This window comes from Cygnus olor, chromosome 5 (assembly GCF_009769625.2).
Source record: "Cygnus olor isolate bCygOlo1 chromosome 5, bCygOlo1.pri.v2, whole genome shotgun sequence".
Classification (NCBI taxonomy): domain Eukaryota; kingdom Metazoa; phylum Chordata; class Aves; order Anseriformes; family Anatidae; genus Cygnus; species Cygnus olor.
This window is the reverse complement of record NC_049173.1, coordinates 50,078,583-50,091,631: the sequence shown is the minus strand read 5'-3', so window position 1 is coordinate 50,091,631 and position 13,049 is coordinate 50,078,583. Positions and strand designations below refer to the sequence as shown.

The 13,049-nt window shown below is 44.3% G+C and overlaps 2 protein-coding genes across 3 annotated transcripts in view; one reads left to right on the top strand and one right to left on the bottom strand.

The window, feature by feature from the left end:
* PRR5L (proline rich 5 like) overlaps window positions 1-13,049 on the bottom strand; it is a 102,689-nt gene that overhangs the window by 75,662 nt on the left and 13,978 nt on the right. The gene's annotated exons all lie outside the window — the stretch shown is intronic.
* COMMD9 (COMM domain containing 9) lies at window positions 925-7,025 on the top strand. Its single transcript, XM_040557259.1, has 6 exons — window positions 925-1,071; window positions 1,194-1,319; window positions 1,608-1,747; window positions 2,236-2,270; window positions 5,101-5,204; window positions 6,028-7,025. The coding sequence occupies exons 1-6, from the start codon at window positions 1,021-1,023 to the stop codon at window positions 6,166-6,168; spliced, it is 597 nt and encodes a 198-aa protein (XP_040413193.1). The 5' UTR covers window positions 925-1,020; the 3' UTR covers window positions 6,169-7,025.

Genomic DNA, 13,049 nt, shown 5'->3' with positions numbered 1-13,049 from the left:
TATCATTGCAGCAATGCCATGATAAATCTTTTGCCTCCAGTTCCCACTGGCTGAAAATAGAGTGTTTACTGCTAAACTCTGCATCCAACAAAGGGATTTGCACTGACAGTAAAAAACTGATTAAATCAGAGAGGGAGAAGCAGAGTATTTAGGGCTTACTCTTACCCCAGCGATCTCACTGTTGACACAGGTCATGACTGCACTGTCAGGTACCTGAGGCTCTGATCTCAAGCCCAACTCATGCACCATTCACATGGTACACATCCTACCTTGCACATGCTCCAGAGCAGACTTTGGCCAAATGCTTGCAGGCACTCAAAGAATGGAGACCGGTCCCCTCAGCGCAAGCTCTTGCTCCTTGGAGCTGCACGGCAGCACGCCACAGGCGAGCTCTGGGCCTCCACAATACCATCCTCCCACTGCTGTCCCAAGTCATTTCCTCTCTCAGCATGGAGCAGACACCATGAGTTCAGAGTGCAAGTGGCCTGCAGTCAGCCAAGGAGATGGGCGTGAAGCTTGCTGGCACCTCTCGGTATCCCCCTTACCCTTGTGGCAAGGGAGTCTAAGCCGCTACACATGGCTTAAGCTCTGTGTCTGGTTTCACTCTTCATTGCACTGAATGGTGAAAAAAAGTATCACTTCAGGTATTTCAAAAAGGGTACTGTAGTTGCGTGGGTCTGTAAAATTTTACACAGGATGCACACCAATTTGGTGCAAAACATTATCCTGCATTTCAGCTCCAATAATTGTCGCAGCAGCTTGTTTTACGGATGTGGAGCTGAGGCTTAAATATTTCACAGCTTTCACTTTTAGCCTGTGTGTGTCAAAGCACGCAAGGAACCCGAGGAAAAGCACAGCCCCTGAACTTGTTACTCCGCCTGGCCCCGGCGGCAGGACTACAGCGCCCGGCGTGCCCGGCCCTATCGCCCCGCACCGCCCCAACAAGATGGCGGCGGGGCGGGAGGGGAGGCGCGGGGCGGGAGGGGAGGCGCGGGGCCCGCCCCCGCTGAGGGCGCCAAGATGGCGGCGCTGCGTGAGGGGGAGTTCGCCGCCCTGCAGAGCCTGCTGAAGGTGAGCGGGCCGCGGGGCCGCCGCGCTGCTGCTGCCGCCGGGGGAGGCGGCGCCCAGCCCGGCGGCGGGGGCTGCTTCCTGCCGGGCCGCGGCTGAGCGCGTCCCGCTTTGCTCCCCGGCAGGCGCCGTCGAAGGAGGCCGTGCGGCAGCTGTGCCAGGAGTGCTTCTCCAGCCCGCCCGCCGGCCTCGGCCCGCTGGCGCAGCGCGCCTGCCCCGCCATCGCCGCCAGCCCCGAGGAGGCCGCGCAGGTAGGAGCCCCTAACGAGACGTGCTCGGTGAAGGCGATCCTCCGCCCGGGGTCCGGCGGTAAAGGGATGCGGAGGGGGCGTGCGTGAGGGGCAGGGGGCTCCTCGTGGGATGGGAGAGCAGTGGGGCTCCCTACCTGCTAAAGCTGTCGCTGTCCTGGGGTGTGCAGTGGCCTGGCTGCACAGATATCCTCGCAGATATCCTCTTGTGTGGGCACTGAGTCCTGTCCTGTGCTGTACGCGATGCTTTTCAGCCCTGCGGAGTCCTTTTCCCATCTTCCTTTCCTACAGCTGGTGTCCGCCTTGCACAGCCTCACCAGGCACGTCGTGTACCGCGGCTTGACAAGAGCAGAAGATATCCTCGCTCTCTTTCCAGAAAACTTCCACCAAAACCTGAAAAACCTTTTAACTAAGATAATCTTGGAGAATATGTGAGTGTTACCCACCTGCCATCTGCTTTTGGTTGGAAAGTTAAAGTGTGTTTGTGTGGTTTGGTACGTGGGTAGTTGGCAGCATTCAGTTTTGGTTCTGGCAGTCTTGTGTATGCTGCAGGCTTAATCACACCGCCCGGGATGAGCTGAGTTGAACGAAGTACATCACCTGCATGGAATGGCAAACAATGCTGCAGTGTGCACGGAGGGCTTTCCCAAGGCTTTTGGAATGGGTGTGGACCTAATTCACATAACGTAAAACCACTTCTGCCTTAACAAAAAGGGACAGGGCAACCCTGGCTATGTGTACGGAATTGGGGACGGGAGGCTGGAGAGCAGCCCTGCAGATCTGGGGGTTCTGCTGACTGCTGGAGCCCTGGTTACAGGAGCGTTCCTATCAGAGACAAACCACCCTGAATGCTTTCGCTACCTTTATTTTTTATTTTTTTAAAGTGTTGCTGATACCATTTTTTCTCTTCTTTTCACAGCTCTGCTTGGAGGAATGAGGCACAAGCAAGTCAGAGTAAGTAGTATCTCACATCCGGATGTAATTAATGCTCCTGAGATCATTTGAGAGAGCTTGGAGTTTAGAATAGAGCATAGCAGCATGTTTCAGTGCAGTGTAGCACAAAAGATACTGCTGTTTGCCTTAGATGAAGCTGTATGCTTGGAGCATCATAGAGCTTAGGAGAGGCCAGTAAGTTTGTATTCAGTTCTGTGCTACTGTGCTAAATTGTTTCCAGTACTCAAGCAATTTCATTTAATGCTCAATCTGTTGCTACATTGCAGAATGCAGTGTGGACATGGCAACTATTTGCCAAACTTCTGAATATGAAGCACTCTGACCTCCCCATTCAGGTCTTTAAATGATGTCCATAGTTAACAACTATGAGCTGCAAAGCATACGTACATATTGGGGAATGCCTTATCTGTGCGCATTTAGTCACTTCTGTGCATTCTTTCTCTTCCGCGCATCTCTCCAGATGTGGCACATACTCATAACTTGCTTTTTCCTCACCTTTCTAAAGCGTGATGTAGTTAAGCAGTGCAAATGTTATCAGTAGCATCAGCCAGTGAGTTACATTCTAGTTAAGTGTTCCACACAGCTATACTGGTTTGTTTTTTCCCTTAAGAGGTTTTCTTTTCAGCTGTAGCACTTAGAAATGAGAGCTGATTCATAATAAGAATACTCTGAGGTCTGCATAGATCCTCTTGGCCTTTCTCTTAGCCTGCAGAGAAGATAATGTCCAAGAAGTAAACAGTACAGCAAGACCCGGAAAACCACTGTCCCTCAAAAGTCTTAATAGCATAAATGGTAGAAAAATAGGGAGGGGGAGGAAGCTGTTGCATAATGCTAACACAGTAAATACAGCAGTTGCTTAGTCTAAACATTGTTCTGGCGTTACCAAGACACGCAGTGCTTTTTCCTGTATCCTTAACACTATCATGCCTTAGAGGAAATGAGAACAAGCATGATATGCCAGTGACACACTAGCTAGGCCTTCACAAAGGAGCAAGGCTAGGTGTATGGCTCTTGGAGCTTTGCTCTGAGATGCATGTTTTTATATTTATTAGATGAATATTTAGCCCTGTTGTAATGAGATTGATTTTTTTTAAGAAATGATGGATTATTTTAATGTTATATTCATGAAATATCCAACACATATTACACAGGGGCCAAGGCAGTGTTTTAAAGAACTGACATTCCAACTGATTTTTCTGTGTTAATCTAAAAATGTGGATGGTTTCCTGTCCCTCCAAGCTGCCAGCAATCAATCTTTGCAAATTAACATACAAGACTAAACAGATGCATTTTATGTTGTTGCAAATACTGCCAAGTGCTGGCCCTGATGGATGGTAAACTGGAATTCCTTCCAAATACAAGAGCAAGGCAGCCAATTCTGCAGTGCCCCCTGGAGTTCTGAGGGGAGGAGGAACCTTTCCCCAGATAAAGAGAAATTCCTCTGAGCACCAGGAATCAGAAGGAAAGCTAGTGATCAGATGGGATCAGCCCCTGGGGAGGAAACTAGGCACCTTATGGCATGCAGAATCCAGACAGGCTGTAGTTGCCTGTTGGGACAGTTCTTTCTGCAGCACTCAGTGCAGGTTTAGTCTTTGCTTCTTCATCCACCTCTGATACCCTTAAATAGATATCAAACCTGATTGCCAGCAGTTATTTGCCAAGGCTTTGCAAATATGCTCAAACTTACCAAGCGCCACAGCTGAGATTTTAAACTGAGTTTATTCTTAAACTATCATCTCTATACAGATCTTTTATGGGGTTGGTCCTACCTTTCTTTCAGACTCATTTCAAAAGCCTGAGCTACACAGGAACAATGTTTCCTTGTGTGCCTGGTTCTCATTTGTTCTGACATAGTTCTGACAAAGTAGTTAAGCCTGCTAGCTGCAAATGCGGTTTTCAAACTGAGAGGGTTTGTCATTGTTCCCATGTCCCTAGTGTAGACTTTGTTCTAGTGAGAATTTACTGGTTTTTGCAGGAAATTGGATGCTGCACTTCTGAACACAAGAAGCGTAGCTCAGCTTTTACCAGAAAATTGAGTTGAAAAAGATGCGAGAGGTGTTCTGTGTCTTTTAAATGCAACAGCTCCAAAGTGGAAATGACAAGGGTCCACAGTGCAATGTGCAGTACTCCGTTCAGTACATGCCATCACAAGTGACTATCCCCATCTCTTCTCAGCAAGGGATAGCTGCACAAGTTTCTTGGCAGGGCAACCAAGTTGGACCTGTTCCTTCCCATTGGAAGGCTGATGGAATTTCCAGCCCCAGAACTATGGATGTCAGTACTGCATCAGACTCCTGAATGACTTCTCTTATGCGAGATCTAACTGGGATAAAACTGAAATTACATCTTCAGTATTTTTAACAAGTGGGCAGGATGTGTGAAAATTCTGGTTTCCCAGTTCTGTATTGCTTGTTTTTTAGGATTCCTATGTACTTTCTTGCCAGTTACAGAACAGAGTGTAGTAGGTCCCAGAGTAACTCATGCTTAAACACTGAATCTTGCAGGCAGGGTATGAAGAGGTGAAGATATCTTATTGCTCCCCTTCTCTTAGCTGCTTTGAATTTAGCTGTGCTTGTCTTGCATTTTAGCATCCTTGCTTGTGATGATGGAGAATCCTGTTTGTTATTCAAGTGTCATGTGGAGGCCTTGTTGACTGGCTTATTACAACATAAAAATAACGTGAAGCCAGGTAGTAGCACTAAAACCGTACATTTTTCACAGGGCCAGCAGGATTCTGTTAGTGGAGAGGCGTGTTTATGGTGACAGTCATGGGTTTTGGAGGCGTCATGTGCTGCCACGCCTAATTGATCCCTGTATTTTAATCCCTTAGTCTCCTTGCCTCGGCTGGTTGACATGGACTGGAGGGTGGACATCAAGACATCGTCAGACACAATCAACAGAATGGCAGTCCCTACGTGCCTGCTGCAGTTAAAGGTAATGTCAGTACCTGTACAGGACCAAAATAACTGTGTCTAACACCTGATTTACCAGTGGCAGCACAAAATAGTTTGGCATCTGGTGATTGCTTACTGCCTGAAGGGTGGGAGCAGAGAGGCCCTGAACAATTAACAGGCTTTCTCAGAGATGATTTTGACATACAACAGAACCTGGGAATGATCTCTAAGATGAAAGCCATCTTCTTGTGCTGAAGGAGAGATTTCTTTGCATGATGATGAGAGAAAGCAGCATACTTCTGCCTAGTCATCATTGTTCTCTATGGAAAGAAAGATAAATTACAGAGAAGCCATTGGCTTTTAGTTCTAAGTCACTCAGCAGTATGTTTAGCTGACTATGGGAGATGTCTTCTGATTACTAATAATTTCCATCACTGTCCACATCTGTCATTCGGGGACTATAGCCAAGCTTACTGCTCATATTCTACAGAACTCTTGATTCCCCCAAACCAGTAAAAATGGGATGGGTAGGCTTCAGAGGAGGAGGAACAATCTGTGTGTGGGATGTGATTACGTGTTGTGTGGGGTATCTGCTAAGATGCTTCTGATAGGGATGCGGCTTCCTGCCATGAGTCTCTTCAGAATTCCCCCACATTCACGGCTCTGTGTGCTTACTGGCACTCTGTTAAAGGGAGTGCACTTCACTGGTAAAGGCACACAGCAAGGAGATGGGTTCTGGGCTTCAGGATGGAGCTGGATGCCAAGTTTTTTCTTAATCTGTCCATTAAGCACCGACTTTCCTAGTGGCGCTGGAAAAGACATCAGTGGATTTTTCATACACCTAACTCCATTCCTGTTTTCAGATTCAGGAAGATGCTGCCTTATGTGGAAATAGTCCTGTTGTTTCTGCACTGACTGTGGAACTGAGTAAAGAAACACTGGACACTATGTTAGAAGGTCTAGGAAGGATCCGGGACCAACTTTCCGCTGTTGCAAACAAATGAATACCCAAGGACGTGAATTCCAGCAACCAGGAAGGGAAGTATTCTACACCTGTAGCTTTCCTAAGTTGCAGCCTTGTTTTGTATAACATGGTTTATGTTTTAACCAAACAAAATTAAGAATATTTCTTTTTTGAATTAAGAAGATAGCTTTTGAAAAGCTAACTCTTAAACATTCCTTTGGCCTGGTGCCAGAAAGTGTTTTCATACTGTTGTCGAACAAAAATTGGTCTGTATTTTGGAAAAGGATTTAAGGGCTCAGAGCTTGGTTTAATCACAAGGGTCATAATTGGAAATAGCAAATAGCTGCAACCAATGAAGCAAGTGCTATCTCCCTGCCCTGAAATTAGGATCTAAAAGGCTCAAGCTGGTTAATGGGCTGCCTTCCAGCATTAGCAGACAAGGAGGGTACTTCCCTCTGGAATGTGCATGCACTGAGGTGCATGCTAGATGTAGCACTCTCTCCCTTTACTCTCTCCCTTTCAATGAAGCACAGCCATGCTGCAGACTGTTATTACAGGATAATGCTTTGAAATAGGGCAATTATGCTACAACACATTCCCTTCTGATCAGCTTCATAGCACCATTTGCAAAACGACTGTCTGTACATCTTTAGCAGCAAGTAATTTCCTCCTTCTGTCTGAAAAGAATAAAGGAGATCAGATAATTCATGTTTGGGTTTATTAGACTTTGAGCTTTGCTTTCCCTGCAGAAGAAAACAGACTGGGAAAGTAAAGAATTGATGGCCTTTGTCTGTGGTGTAGGAAACCTTTCTATGGCAATTGGTGCCTATATTTCCCCAAAGTGTTCTGATGTTTGTTTGTATAAATCTCCATTTAATTAAAAAGCAAACTGCTAATTGATTTTTGGAGTCCTTTTCTGTGTAAAAGAGATGTTGTCCTGGGTTACCTCAGCCTTTTTGTGATGGTGCCTAGTTTCTAGGCTGATGTAATGGATGTTCACTTTTGTTGCTGAAGAGGGGCTCTTTATTTCCTGTTCAAATAGATTCATCTTTTAAAGTGTCTTCTATCCCATTTTAGTAACATCTCAGGGCACCTTTTAGCACAGGTACCAGCTCTGTGCTAGGTATAGGTGATGACCCTGACCTAAACTTTTACAGATATGTGCGTTGTATGGGGAAGTAAGCACAGAAAATGAACAAAATTCAGGCTCATCTCTCTGATGATCTTGTATAAGGCACTGAACTGGAACACTGTATCCAAATGCTTTGTTTATGGTGAAGTCCCACCTTTCATAAAACATTTGGCTCTCCTTCAAGACAAAATATTATCTCTTGTGTTTGCAAACATGAAATCAAGTGGGATGTGTACATAAGCTACAGTGCTTTGTTATTTTTATACATCTCCATGCAGGCTAGAATATAGATGTAAATAAAATCTGTGCTTTTAAAAGATTGAGGTAATACAGCTTGTGCATCAAGCTGTATGACAAGCCCTGTGTTAGGGTCCACTTAGTGAAGATCATAATACTTGCACTGTCAAGATCACCCAGTAAACTTCCTATTTAATAGGGAAATCCAAAGGCAGAAGACAGATGCTTAAGAATCTGTTCCACAAGTTTCAAGCTATGGATAATGTTTATAACTGACTTCTTCAATCTGAGGAAGTTTCGTTGCTTTCTAGCCTAACCTTAAAAGTCTCAAATATATCATGCTGTTTATCTTAGAAGGTAGGAACAACTGAGGAGGTGAATAATGACATGAAGCACTCATAATATTAGAGGAGCAGAGGAGGTCAATACACAGAGGAAAACTTTGAGGTAAATCTTGAAGTTAAAGCCAAAATATTGTAAGGACTAATGAAATGAAGAACTGATAGGTGCAGAGTCCTCATACGAACCCATTACACAACTACAGAATAGCTGTGAGGAAAAGTCTTAGAACTGAAGAGGCTGTCCCCGTGTCAGAGTAGCCCTATCTGCAGGTAGCTAAAAAGTGCTCATGGAGATTTAATAAAGGAGGTTCCCCACTGAATCAGAGGTATGCCAAACATCTAATGACTTCAAGAGGTATATCTCAAGTCATTCTGCAAGGAGATGCCAGTATTTTCCAGCTCAAGATGTAGGAGGCTACAAGAGAGCTTCCCTTCAAATCTTTGCATGAAGTGTTAGGCATTTTCTTGTTGGTTCTTAGCACATTTGCCAAGAAGAGCTGAGACTTACCACTCAGAAAAAGCTGTTTAAAGCACGAGAGGCTGAGTAGGACTGTCATTACCCAACCAGCAAGAGTACTTCATTAAATGTTCCTAAAGTCCTAGCTATGGAGACTGCTACACAGACAGAAAATAGCATGCCTGCTCTTCCAGGCAATTATTTGATTTTTTCCATAACATGATTGCTCTCTTAAAATCAGTTTTTTAGCCTCCCTCCACATACTGCTGATGGTTGGAAAGCTAGCCTAAATGTGTTCAACATGAGTTCATTACCAGCTTGTTCCTGTGCCAACACTTTCCTCTTTAGCTTAGTTCTCTTCCAGCTTTCCCTTTTTCCCTTATGCCTAGAGATAGCAGTGAAATTCCCCTGCACTTGTGACAACTAAGCAGTGTAAGCTCTATTTTCTGTGCCTTTCAGCATCACAGTGGCTATTCTTTACTTACACTTTGCATCTCCCTTGGATGGGGTCACCACAGTTGTTCATTTCTGGAGAAGTCTGGTCCAAGGGCATTAATAAAGAATGGAGCTGTCATAAGTGAATCACTTGAGTGAACTCCTCCTCCCAGGAAAACCCAAGCTCTCATTGTGAAGCGGAGCTTAAAAACTCCAGTATTATTTGATAAGTAGAAAACACCACCTACACATACACTGTTTGTCAAGTGAAAACTTAGTTACACCAAGCAAAGTAAAAATGGGTTATCTCTAAGCAAATTTCTCTTAGTGAAAAATTTGTTTGTAAAATAAAGTATGCACATTGAATTATGAAATTACAATTTAAATTCAGACATTGTGTTGGACCTAGCTGTATCAAAGTGTTGGAAAAGCATTAAAACATGAAATTCTACTTCCATAAAATGAAATTTTGTTTCTTCTTATCACAAAGTGACAGAACGGAAATTTATACATTAGGGCGTTCAGGCTAAAAATTCTATAGATGATGTGGGTGAAAGCATGAAGAACTTAAGAGAAAGGCCTTCAGTTGTGGAAGCTAGGAATCATAATGCTCTTTAAACATCGTTTTAAAGTAGCAGAGGAATTTACAAGACTCATGATAGTTTGGTAAAGCTATAATAGTTACTCTGCATTTAAATTTTGGGTTCCATGTATGAAATTTGCGCATTTAAGCTCGTCCAAAACTATCACCTATACAAAGTTTTTGCTTTGTATTTAACTGAGGTGTTACTCTTTCACTCAAAAACATTACTGGTAACACAATGACACATTTGGAGTTTTGTCCTAAGTGAAATATGTTAGTTTCACAACACGTTTGGTATCTCATTATTTCACTGGAGATAATAGTTTATATTTAACAATATATGACAGGCCCCTTGACCAGATAAGGGCTGAAACAGGCCTTTTTGATAGCAAATCTGAGAGAGATCTCTTGTTAAATGAACTCTCTCTTTCAAATATCACAGAAGCTGTGCTTAATGTCAGTTCTTGGTATTAGGAACAACATATTTAGCAGCATCATTTCCTCAGCTGCTTTATGACTGTAGTAATTCTGAGTCCTAATAATTTTGTTTACAGGCTAAAGAATATTTCAATAAAAACAACAGCAAAAACCCTACAAAAGTAACCTGGTTAAAGATTATGCTAATCTTTAGCACGTATTCCTTAAAAGATTAATCTCTCTAAGCTGTAGAGGGATAAACGTAGGTGCGCAAGGTTGTACTAAATCAGTAGCAGCACTGGAAATCCCACCTCCCCAGTTCCTTTTCTAACTTCTCGACCCCTTAGTCAGAAACTCTTATTTTGTGACACAGTAATTGCACTAATCTTTGTATTTCCCCCCCCATCTACGCAGCCCTTGTGCCTGTGGCTGACTTTTCTATTTTTAATATAAACGGTTAATAATGATTGGGACATTTGGGACTTGTTTGATTGAATAACTGTCACCTTCGAGATGTAACTCGATTAAGAGGTTATGTAATTTAGTATCCCGTTGGTTCACCACCTTCCAACACCCATGTCAGGAGTATCACTGCACTAGCACAGTCCTGCAGCATTCCAGTCTGAGACCTGTTCCCCCACACCCCGGAATCCAGTAATCCTGCCCAGCATTTTCAAACAACTCTAAGGTTTGCATCCATAGGGCCCCTGTGTGTGAGCACTACACCTGCATTACAACGTTGGTGAGTAAAACCTCGCAAACCCCAGCAAAGGGACTTTGTAGCAAGCCTGATGAGAACATGCTCATGAATTTTGGAGTTACACCCAAAAATCCATAAATACCCTTCCAAGCCTCGTGGGAGGCACCAGTTTTTGAAGCGACACACAATGAAAACTAAGGTGTTTTTGTTTTACTGTGACTAGTCAGCAACTAGATCATCTGCTGTAGCTTTTGTAATTTCCCTGTGCTCCACAGGGCAGTCACTAAGCAGCGCTTGCCATTTTAAATGTTTGAGAACCACCTTCTCCTACAGTCAGCCTTTGACAAAGAAAAGAGCGAGAATGAAAGGAAGGAAAGACACAAAACTTTCCTGCACGCATATGTGCCTTTTCCACAGCAGATGGCGAGCTTGGTCTCCCCTCGCTGTCCCACCGCGGTTCCGGCAGGCAGCAGCAGCCTGGGCTGGGAGCAATCGGTGCCTGCAATATCCCCGACAGAGCCATTTACTCCAGCAGCAAAACAGAGGCGACGGGGATATCAGGCACAGGTTAGCAAAAGGTCTGTCATCTGCTAACACAGCTGCGGGGGGAGGCAGCAGAGCACGCTTCACGGGATGCCGGCAGGGATGGTAGTAGCTGACGGTTCCCTGCAGCACACCAGTCATTTGATCACAAAGAAGCATGAACCCGTCCTTTTTTCTTTCCCTTTTTTTTTTTTTTTTTTTTTTTTTAAGCCAGGTTAGATGCAAATTCCTCCAGGGACAGGTTTGGGATCACAAGGAAAAGATAAGTGTTGTATCTAAAGACATGCCAAGAACTTGGAATATTTCAGAACTGGCCCGCCTCAAACAATGCCAGTTTTGTCGTTAAATGGCAGCAAAGAGAGTGCTGCAAAAACCATGTCTGGAGAAGGAGGTCAGATGAGGGGCTGTGGGGGAGAGTTCCTGCTCACCCAAGCATGTTGCAAACCATTTTTGAACCCTGTACTGAGCACAATGAACGGCATCCTACATAGCTGACGTCTGTTCTCTGTGTATGGGCACATTTTCCTGATGTCACCTCGCTTTTGCTGTTGTTAACACAAGGCCGGGGACAACAGTATCCCCCTCCCCAAAAGGCATCGTCTTGCTGGTTGGAGAGGAGGTGCTAAAGCACACCAGCAACACTGACTCACCACAAAGTGCTGTCAAATGCCCCAAGTAAACGCACTGAGCAGAGATAATTAACTCGAATCTCCTTCCCCTCCTTTTTCTCTCCTAGTTACTGCTGTTGCAAAGGCTTGGAACAATTGTAGGTATAGCTTTTTTTCCCTCCAAGGAAGACACGATTTTTCAAGTTGACAGCGTCCCTTTATGCTGATGAGATAGTGAAGGTTCAGTGCCAGCTAGCAGCAGAAATATAATAGCATCCATTAGAGCTGTTAGCTAGAGTCTGCCAGTGCTTCTGTTTGTAATTTAGAGTGTTATAACTCAGCCATGCAAATAAGATGCAGACAAAACTTTACATTGAAAATCTGGGCCTTGCAGTAGGCTTTCTAGTTTCTTACAAAAAAATAAATATCAAATTTGCTTTGACACTCTGGACCATGCTGTAAGAATGAGATAAGAAACCTAAATGAGAAGGCTAAAGTACACCAGCGCCTGGCCTTTGCACTGACAGGGAATTGGGCTAATTGGAAAACGCTGACATCTTTACAACTGTATCAGTGCCTGTAGCTCCAGAGGTGTCCAAGACCCCATTCTGCACCAGCAAGACTTGAGGCAAATTTCATCGCTGCTTCCACACAAAGCACTATACAAGTCAGCAAGACTTGCTGAGCCGTGCCTCTGCTCTGCATAGCAGCAGGGCTCAGCCTGGATAATAAAGTTCACTTGCAGATTTACAAGCGGAATCAGCGTGTTACGCACTGTCAGAAGTACTCTGGTTCCTTAGCACTTTGTGGGATTTAGGCCTCAGAGCCTCATTCCCACGCCTGTTTCTGCAGTTACCTCATTTATCTGTCCACAAAGACACATGACCCTTACTTTTGATTATATTTGGGGGGGAAATCCACTAATAACAGTCACTGTTAGTCCATGCTCTGCTAAACCAGAAAGGCAGAAAGTCATGGAAAATCTAGAAAGTTTGACTTGGATGTCAACAGACAGCTGAGCGCCTTTGTAAAGACATGTCTTCTGACAAATAAATAATCAGAAGATCAGAATGAAATAAAAGAAACACAAATTCATGACTGAGTGCACTGCATAACACAAAGTTGAAACGTGGATTTAAAGACAACTTTTTTTTTCCCCCCTCTCTGAGAAGGACAGCATGAAAGCGCACTTGACCATCTGTCTCTCGGAATGCTTTCCTCTTCCTGGGCACAGATGGTAAACTTCAAACATCACCATCACTTGTCTGCAACATCAGCCCTGTAAGCAATCTTATTTACAGTTTCTATCCATTGCTTTCCAGTGACCTCATTTCTCATTTTGGTGCCAACTTAGAAGTTCCTGGCTAACACGAAAGGCACTAAAATAGACGTGTTCAAAGCTGCCCTTGTGGGTGTGGTAACAGCTCCCAGGAAAGTAAAGACCCTCAAAGTGAAATGAAAGCTGTAC